The sequence below is a fragment of the Leucopleurus acutus genome, assembly GCF_964270905.1.
Source record: "Leucopleurus acutus genome assembly, chromosome: 2".
In the NCBI taxonomy this organism is placed as follows: Eukaryota; Metazoa; Chordata; class Mammalia; order Artiodactyla; family Delphinidae; genus Leucopleurus; species Leucopleurus acutus.
In genome coordinates this window covers 184608712-184618619 of record NC_139143.1, presented here as the reverse complement: position 1 = coordinate 184618619, position 9908 = coordinate 184608712, and the positions used below count along the sequence as shown (strand labels likewise).

Sequence of the window (9908 nt, the reverse complement as noted above, 5' to 3'; positions counted from 1 at the left end):
AAATGTTTTCAGTAAAACCAGCCTGGGGTCGGGTCTAGGGGTCGGGGTACAAGGTCCTCGGCACTTTGGTAGAGAAGCAGCCTCCCTCCCCTCCAGGGAGTGACAGCCCAGCTCAGCCCTAGGGGCTCTTTATTGAAACAACTCACAGCACAGTATTTGAGGCAGCGCTGGCCAGCGGAATCCCAGGAGGCTGAGAAATTGAGGTCCCAGCACCTGTCCCTGCCCTCCTGGGGAGGATTCCTCCATGAAGGCAACCAAGCCTGAGCAGCCCCGGGCTGGAGGGTGGGTGGGTGGTCCATACACAGAGGCAATAAGAGCACTTGGAATCAGAGTGACCCTGCAGCACTGCCCTAGGCTGGGCCCCCAAAGTCCGACAGTTGTGGCATCCGCGGTGGGCAGGCACACCCTCAGCTGCTTTTATGAGCTCGCTCTTCCACGTAGAGCTGCATCTGATGGACAGGAACGAACACCATGGTCAGGTGGACAGCCAGGGCAGCTACTCTGGAGAACCCACAGGGTCTCCGACAAGGGTGGGCTATGTGGCCCCAGCCAGGGTTTAAGGGAAAGAGGGAGTTGGGAGCCTAAAGCCAGGCATGCCCTGGTCATCTCCCCCGAGCCTTGATCCAAAAGCCGCCTGACAGGGCCTCAGCACACCCTAAATAAAGCACACGGGCCCAAGCAGCTTACCTTTAAGATGTCTGATGTCATGGTTTTCAGGGGTATCAGTCGGGGGTCATGCATGTGGACGTCCTGCTCATCTGCCAGGATCCAGGGGAAGTCCTAGGGAGGGGACAAGGGAAGGGTGGCAGGGGGCTGGTCCATGGCCTGCCCTCACTTTGCTGCCCTCTCCCCTTCCGGAGCTGGCATCCTCAGACTTCGGGGAGCATCAGAGTCACCAGGGAATCGCTGGCCGTGCAGATTCCTAGGTTCCCCCACCGGAGAGAGGCTGAGTCTAGATCTGAGCTGGGCTGGGAGCCCCAGTGATTTAACAAGCCCCAAACACCAGTTCTGAAACTGGATCAAGGATCCCCTCCCTCAAGAACCCCCAATGAGCTGGTGGCTCTCCCTGCTCTCAGCGCCAAGTGCCCAGGTGGGGCGATGACAAGCGGGTGGCCACAGAGCCAGTGCAGTGAGAGCCTACCGATGCCAGGCGCTGCCGTAAGAAGTGTAATGAATGCCCTGCCGTAGGCAGCACCCTCGCTCTCATGGAACTCCGGTTTTCAGAGCCTCCCAGTGGTCTCCCTGCCCACCCTCCCACACCAGTCTCATCTCACCTTGATGACCTGGATCTTCTCCATGTTGCGAGTGGCAGCTTCTCTCGTGTGCACTAAGACTGTGAAGGTACAGCCTAAAGAGGCCAGAGTTTGGTCAAGCCTGGGTCACCCTATGCCTGCCGCGTGGCACAGCCTCTTCCCACCTCCCTAGCTGGCTCAGCAGCCCCGCAAAGCAGAGTGTAAACCCAGTGTTCAGACAAGTCACAGTCAACAGGGAGACTAAAGCCCAGGTGGAGTCATCAGGGAAGCTTCCTGGAGGAGGTGGGCTTTCAGAAGAGTTCTAAAAGGCAGGAAGGAAGAGAGGGAGCTTGGTGCAGCCAAGTAGGGATCTGAGGACACAGACCAACACAGGTAGCCATGGAAATGCCCAGGGAAGAGGGGGTGGGAGTGAGCACACCTGGGGGGTTGTGGTCCAGGACAGCATCACATACACTGATCTTCAGGATGAAGGCTCGGAGCAGCTGCTCCACGTGAGACAGCAGGGAGTCTGAGCTGGGAAGCAGAGAAGAGGAGGGTCTCCCAGCACATGGGTGTCCCCCTCCCACCAGCAGGCAAGCAACTCTGGGAGCAGCCCTGGCGGTGCAGAGTCCCCCTAGTGCTTCTGAGTGTATTGACTTCTGAGGCCCTGGCTACCTGTCTCTACACAGTTGACATCATCTGGGGAGTTTAAAACCAAAGCCGAGTCCCATCCCAGGCTAATTAAGTCAGAATGCAGCGGGGGGAAGGGGCACAGGGAACCCCAGTAGGTGGTTCTAATATGTAGCCCAGTCTGAGAACCGGACACAAAGCCGGGAAGGGACAGGGTTTGCCCGAGGCCACATAGCAAGTGGGGACAGATTCTAGTGCCCTGACCTCACCACACGAAGCTGGCAGCTGACCAGCCCAACACGCCCATCCAAGGTCAACTTCTGGTTGACTAGGGACTGGATGGATGCTTGACTGGGAAGTCAGGAAACTGGGTCTGTGTCCTGGCTCTGGGTGACCAGGTCAAGATCATCTCTCGGGACCCTGGTTTCTCCATCTATAAAATGAGGTTGGGACTAGCCATTCACCAACGTTGTGATTTTCCAGGTGTGATACTGGAGGGTCTCCGTGTAACCTGTGTGATGTCCACAGAGACCACTGGGCGGCCGGCTGTGACTCAGACACTAACAGGCCTCGTTAGGTCAGCACACCTTGCCATGTCTCCTCTCAGGCCTTAGCAAGGCATTCAGGGGCTGCCTTAAAGGGGTGAGGGTGGCCGTGTTACTAGGGACCTCACACCAGTGAGCACGTGGATGGCGGACGAGGCAGCGCACCTGATGGACAGCAGCGGAGGCTGCGTGATTTCGAAGACGAATTTCTCCACTGGGCGGTGCTCCTTGTCCAAGATGACTACCACCACTTTCTCCACATCGTTCTGCAAGGACAGGAAGCCCCGATTCCAGAACTGGACACCCACCTCCCCCTTACCCCACCCCCCAGCCCCTGCCCCCTGCTCCCTGCCCAGGGAAGAACGGGAAAGGTGCACTCACGGCCCTGCTCAGCTTCTAGGCCCAGAGTCCCTGAGAGCCCAGAAAGAGGTTTGAGAAGTTGAAGTAGGCGCCCCCAGACATGAGTGGTACCCGCGGAGAGGAGAGGATGCCTGGGCCCCACAGGGGTCCCAGCGTGTCCCAGGGAGCAGAACAAGGTAGAATAAGGAAGCCCTGAGGGGCCGAGCTCAGACAGAGCTTGGGGGCAGAGGGGGAGAAAAGAACAGGTGAGAAGGACCCAAAACCCTCTGGGCAGGCCCCAGTCAGCCAACTCCACTAACCAGGGCTCCCGGGCCCGGCACGCCCTGAACGTGCCCACATGCCCTGGGGCCTGTCCCTGGGCAGGGGTGGTCTCCAGAGTGCAGGGCACAGGTTTCTGGGTGTTAAGAGTCATGGGGACCCGGTATGGTCCCAGCATCACCCCATCCTGGAGCATGGAGGAGCACTGGGGGTGGGGTGGGCTAGGGGCCTGGTGCCCTCACCTTCTCCAGCAGCGGCTTGACGCAGTGCAACGTGTCCTGGATATACTGGTTCAGCTCCGGGTGACAGGACATCTGCACACAACCCCATGATGGCTGGTGAGGCTGCAGCACTGATGGGGGAGCCATTGGAGACCCCCTCCAGCAGCCCAAGGGCCTGTCTGCCTTCGGAGAGAGGCGCAGCAGTTCCCTGGGGCTCCCCACCCAAGAGACAGACTTCCCATCACGAGGCTAAGAACTGAATTATCCACAGAGGGAGAGAAGTTAGAAGATGCTAAGAATTCAGTCTCAACATTAGCATTTAATATAGCATTAGGAGTTCCTAACGCGGGGTCACAGAGCTCCTCCAGAGTCTGAGAAGTCTTTAAATTGTGAGTGAGTGAGCATACAGGCATTTTTCCAGAGAGGGGATCCAGAAATTTAATCCATTTTCGAACATTAAGAATCTGGAACAGACTTCCCTTGGTGCGCAGTGGTTAAGAATCCGCCTGCCAATGCAGGGGAGAGCCCTGGTCTGGGAAGATCCCACATGCTGCGGAGCAACTAAGCCCGTGCGCCACAACTATCGAGCCTGCGCTCTAGAGCCCGCGAGCCACAACTACTGAAGCCCGCGCGCCTTCAGAGCCGGTGCTCCGCAACAAGGGAAGCCACCGCAATGAGAAGCCTGCGCACCGCAACTAAGAGCAGCCCCCGCTCACCGCCAACTAGAGAAAGCCCGCGCGCAGCAGTGAAGACCCAATGCAGCCATAAATAAATAAATAGATAAATAAATAAATAAATTTATTAAAAAAAAGCATCTGGAACTAAGGAGTTGTGTGGCCTCAGGCTTAACTTCTCTGTGCTTTAGTTACTTCATCTGTGGAAGATCTCATTTAAAAAAGTGAGGATTAAGTGAGATAAGTACCTAGTACACGGTGGGTGCTCAGTAAGTGCTGATTCTTTTTTTCCTTTTCCTTGTATATCTTTTTGTTTGTTTGTTTTTTGGGTTTTTTTCCCCCCGATATATCTTTTAAGCTTCCACCACCTTCCAGTATTCGGTCATTTATTCTAATATTTACTGAGTGCTTTCTAAGGGACAGGTACTTCTTGAGGCTGGGGATAGAGTAGCATATATTTACTGCTTTGTCTGCCTTTTAACCTAAAGCAACCGGTTACAATTAGGGTAAATGAGGGGAGACGGAAGGTGCCTGAGGTTTATAGGAATCCCCTCCCCAAAGCAACCATTCACCAGCTTCAGGAGACCTTTAAAATACAAAGATGGGGGGCTGGGGGGCTCTAATCGGAGGGCCTGGTCCCTAACTTCTAGCAAGGGGAGCTCCCAGTTCAGAGGGGACAGAAGGAAACGCCACTGCGGCGAGGGGTGGGAGGTTGTCGGGCTAGCAGCAGCTGCCGGGAACTAGAAGGCAAGGCCAGGCCGCTGGGGACTGAGAGGGCTGAGCCTGAAGAAGGAAGAAAGTTAAAAATGTCCTCTCTACCCACTCTGTGATACGGGGGTGACCCAGTGCACCCAGTCTGGATGTGGGGCTCACCTGGACAGGCACGTTGTACTTCTTACGCTTCTGGAAGATGCCCACCGGGTAAACCTCACGCACGTAGAGGATCAGGTGCACGGCCACCTCCAGGAACTCGCAGAGCACGTCGGCCACCACTGCGAGGGGGCAGAACCCAGTGCGCTCGGGGAAGTCCGCCAGCCCAGGCCCTCCCTCGCCCCCCGCCAGGGTGCGCAGGTCCAGCCTCTCTACCTTGACCAAAGTTGAGGTCCTGTCGCGTGAGCGTGGTCATCCTTCCCGATACCTAGGGGGTGGGGCAGGAGCGGGAGCTAGTTCCTAAGGCCCCTATAGCCGCAGGGCCCGCCCACCTCCACTGCCCCTCCCCTCCTCCGTCTGGGGGGAATCTGGGCAGGACCGCCCCTCCCTTCACACAGAACCGGAGTAGCTGGGAAGGACCCCCCACGCTGGCGTCAGAGCTCGGAGGCATCAGCTGCGCCGCGATCAGCCTCTGCGCACTGGCCGCCTCGCCCTGCAGTCTCCTGGGAGTAGATAAGGCCAGAGCTGTGCCCGCATAAAGGGCACCGCCGCAGAGGGTACAGCTGGATGCGCAGGGCCGGTAGCGTGAAGCCGGACACGCGGAAAGCGAAACTAGGCTGGAATAAGACTTCACCTCCTGCCAGGCTGGATTCTTCCCGAGGGAATCCCGCCCTTCTCCTCTTCCCCGGTACCGGCTCCGGCCTCGATTCCGGACTCGGGGCCAGGCCCCCGCGAGGGAATCCACCGACCGATCACTCGCGCCTCGCGCTCAACCAGAGGCCCAGGCGCCGCTCCATGACGTCCGCGGCGCTCCGGCGGGTCCTAGCGCCGGCTTCCAGCCACGCCCACCCCCTGCGCAGCCAACCACGGGTGCAGGAGGGAGAGACGGCCAGAGGGGCGGGGCTTGGGAGGGGCGGGGCCCTGCCTGGGCGCCGGTGTGATCCCAGGGCCGTTGCTGCACCACGCCTCTTCCTTTCAATTTTAGGTAGGCGCGAAAAGAGACAACCTTGGTCTCCACATCGGATCGCAACGTATTTCCCCCCCCAGGGCATTTCTCTCGCTTTAGGAGGCGCGGGAAGAGGTAGCGTACGTGTTGCTGGTGAGAGCCAGCTCGAGGTCACAGCTGGGCACTATGGACAGCGACATCTACTGCTAGCTCCGCAGTCACCATCCCCGGAACCTCAGCTGCCCAACCGAAAGCGAATCCGCCGGCTCCGGGGCGGGGACAGGGGAGGGCCGGCGAGCACCGGGGACGTCCCCGTCCCCACCCCCACCCGGAGCCTAAATGCAGCCAGTCTTTACCTTTACCTCCCAAGAAGGTAAAAACTTCCCGGGCCGTGCATCATAACAATAGCTGACATTTATAGAGGTCCAGCCATGTGCCAGGGACTGGGCTAAGTGTGTTCGTGAATCAGCTCACTAAATCCTCAAAACAATTCCACGCGACAGTTGCCATGATTGTCCCCGTTTTACGTATGAGCCAAGTGAAGTTCAGAGGGCTGAAGTAACCTGCCCGAGTTACCCAGCTATTGGGGGAGGCGGTGGGCATAGTTGTCTTCTGCCACTACACTTTGTAGCTCGGAAGTCCCCCAGAGGCATGGACTCTGGAAGGGCTGAGAGGACCCTGGGAAATAATAATATTAATATTAAAATAATTACTAACATGCATTGAGCACTTAATATGTTTCAAGCACTGATTTCTTTAATTCTCTCATTAACCCTAGGAGCTAAGCCTTCATTTTACAGTCCCACTTTATAGATGGTAAAACAGGCTCAGAGATGTTCCCTAATTTGCCAAAACCACACAGTTGGAATACAAACCCAGTTCTGACTTCTACTCGAACTCCAGGGCTTCACCTTATTTTCAGCCCCTTTATTTTACAGATGGAAAAACTAAGGTCAGAGAAGTGGCTGAGGAGTTATGGCAACAAATCAGGGCCAGAAGTTCGGGGATCTTGTCTCTGAACTCCAGGGACACAAAAGCTGGTTAGGAGTCATGCCCATCTGCTGGTACACAGATATAGCTATAGGAATGTTTACCGTTTACTGCTTAGTATTGGAGACCTGCACCTCCTTCACCCCAGATGCTTTCAAACCTGCATTTACACACTTCTGATGGGGTGGGGGCAGGGGAGAGAATAACTAACCTAGCCCATTAAGCCAAGAATGCCCGCAGAGCATTTCTCAAAAGCAGTCCTAGGAAATCTGCATCAGGATCCCCAGGGAGCCCATTAAACGTCAGGAACCTGGGCTTCCCGGACCTACCAGATCAGTTGGGGTGCACAGCAGGGCACTAGCCCTTTAACAAGCTCCCAGGGGCCCTGATGCCCAAGAAAGTGTGGGAATTGCAACCACAGTGGTTTGGGCTTTTCCGGGGAAAGTCTGCATTTCATAAAATTGCAATGCTTAACCCAATGGAATGGATGATTTATTTCAGAAATGGATGCACCTGGCAGCACATTTGGGGCACAGCAATCCTTTCCAAGACCTGGGGACCCTGCCCATGTCATATAGAAGAGGACCATTTCCATATGGAAAGAGCTGAGCAGCTCACTTGCTTGTAGACAGGTGTCCCCTGGCTCCTTGAGATTTAATCACTGAGGATGCTTTGGAAACTGGAGAGATTTGAGGGTCCCTCTTTGCCCATCCCTGGAACCCGCTCAAGCAGCATTTTCACTGGTAACAGAAAGTGGCAGTCTTAAGGGGGCAATTCTTTGTAAAGGGTCCCTTAGGATTGGGGTCTAGGATGGAGAAACTCAGAGCCCAGCTACTCCTGTGGCCTCCGAGGCACAGTGTGAGCGACCTGGGGGATCATGCCAGGCATTCCTTCATGGGCCCTAAGCCCCAGCCCCCCACCCCACCCCCGCCCTGAGACGACACAGTGCAAGTCACCCATAGGTCTCCTGCCACACAGAGCTAAAGAACTTCACAGAAACCTTGGTGGACATACACCCCAAAACTCTCATTTTTCCAGTGAGGACACTGAGGTCCCAACACCTTTGTTTGACACTGGGGCACCCACCCTGTCAACTGTAACCTGGATAAAAACACCTACATTCGGGGCTTTGGATTCGGAGCCAGCCATAAACAGAGGAAGGGGGGCTAGGAGACAGATGAGGAGGGATCAAACTGATCGACCTCAGCCCCCAAAAGGCCTCCATCTCATTTGTGAAATGAACAGGCTGGACAGATGTTCCCTAAACCTCTGATGGCCTCGGGTTCCACGGGGGCCAAGAAGCTGGGCATGGGACAGGGGTAGGGGGCCGAATCAGCATAGGGCCATGGGGGAGCTCTGTGAAAAGTCATCTGTTACCTCCATCCATTCGGCATCTGGTTTTTCATATCTTAATCGCATCAGCATGATGGATGGTCACGGATTACAGATTACAACCCCAGATTATATCATGGGGTTAATTTATTACATTTTTGAATACCCACTTGCTGGGAGACTGTTTTTCAAAGGTATTTGCATATCTTTCACCATAACAACAATGCGTAGGAGGGCATCTGGGAGGGAAGGATGGATATTTAGGAGGGGAGAGAGCTTATTTGCCAACCGAAGCAGGTTCCTGAGGGTCTGCAATGGGAACGGAGAGCAAATCACTCCCTAGAGACATTTAAATTGAAACTAAGAGAAGGTGAGATGCAAGAAAGTTTTGCAAAGACTGCATGGGTGAAGGAAGATTCCTGGGGTTCACTGAACAGCACACAATGAGTGAATGGGGTATAATAGCAAGCAGTAAAGTGTCCAGACCCCTAAGATGCTTCCAGAGTCCCTCCCATTCTCACCATCCTGATCACAGGACACATTATCCATCCCATCCCTGCCTAAGGTTCCCAGGACACCAAACACAGGGAGGTGGGAGGAGCCACAGAGTCAGCACGTATAGCCCGGTGACGATCCCACCGATACCACGATATTCAGGAACCCAGCCAGCTGGGATGCCCCCTGAGCAGAGGCCCAGCCTCATTCATTCTCTTAGTCCAGCACCTCACCAGTGCCTGGCCAAATCCAGGTTCTGAATGAATGTGTGTCCAATGAGCGAATGAAAGAACGAAGGCATGAAATGATGGTGCGCAGTGTCTCATTGCCACTTGCCCGACATGAATCCTCATTTAGTCTGGATGCGGGGCAAAGACCTCTGATTTCAGTGCTTGGGCTCTAGGTGGTGGTGTGCAGAGAAAAGCTGCTTTCACAAATGAAGCAAGAGCTGCTGCGGATTACTCGCTACGGTGCCCCTCACACCCACTGGGCTGCTGCTTCTCTCCCCACCACTGCCCCTTAACCTGTTGTGAGGCCTTCCCTCTCTGATTCTCAGTTTCCTCATCTGTAAAATGGGATCATGGCAGCACCAATTCCATAGAGTTGAGTAAGAAGTAAGTGAGATAATGTTTGTAAAACGATAAAGGGCACAATGCCTGGCACATAAATGCCTAATTACTGGCTGTTATGACAATGATATTCAGATTGACACACACCTTGCGAGCTTCGGCAGCACATGTACAAAAATTGGAACGATACAGAGGTTAGCGTGGCCCCTGTGCAAGGACGACACGCAAATTTGTGAAGCGTTCCACGTTTTTCTAAAAAAAGAGTGGATATATGTGTACGTATAACTGATTAATCTTGCTGTACACCTGAAACTATCACAACCTTGTAAATCAACTATACTCCAATAAAAATTCTAAAAAAAGATCGACACACACTATCTAAGCCCCTAGAGCAAACACTCTGAACCAGCCATCATGCCTTTCAAAACCCCATCCAAAACATCCGGAGCTGTGCCCCTCTTGCCAGTTCCATTTCCCAAGGCAGCAGGCAGCCCCCAAGATGCCCTTAAGGTAGGCATGCATCCTCATGGCCCGAGATGCCTAAAGACAAGTGGCTGCGGCTGAAGACAGCTCCTCTCCCCGCTCATCTAGTCTTCTGGTGTGAGGCCCCACCTGCCCAGCTGCCCCAGATCCTGGGGTCCACTGCTGACCTCAGACCCAGGTCAGAGCCCTGACCTTAGGCCAGTAACACTGGGCAGCTTCCAATAGTTCAACCAGGGCAAAGCCCCCATGCCATTCTGTCCCTGAAGTTCTGCTGACTCCGCAGTGTCACTGACACCTTGTTGG

At 54.9% G+C, this 9908-nt stretch overlaps 1 protein-coding gene across 1 annotated transcript; it reads right to left on the bottom strand.

The window, feature by feature from the left end:
• Nucleotides 1–114: 114 nt before the first annotated feature.
• Nucleotides 115–5581, bottom strand: MAD2L2 (mitotic arrest deficient 2 like 2). Its single transcript, XM_082862369.1, has 9 exons — nucleotides 5425–5581; nucleotides 5007–5058; nucleotides 4794–4912; nucleotides 3268–3339; nucleotides 2573–2673; nucleotides 1672–1766; nucleotides 1275–1348; nucleotides 688–780; nucleotides 115–449 (listed from the first exon to the last, which is right to left on the bottom strand). The coding sequence occupies exons 2-9, from the start codon at nucleotides 5044–5046 to the stop codon at nucleotides 408–410; spliced, it is 636 nt and encodes a 211-aa protein (XP_082718495.1). The 5' UTR covers nucleotides 5047–5058; nucleotides 5425–5581; the 3' UTR covers nucleotides 115–407.
• Nucleotides 5582–9908: the final 4327 nt, after the last annotated feature.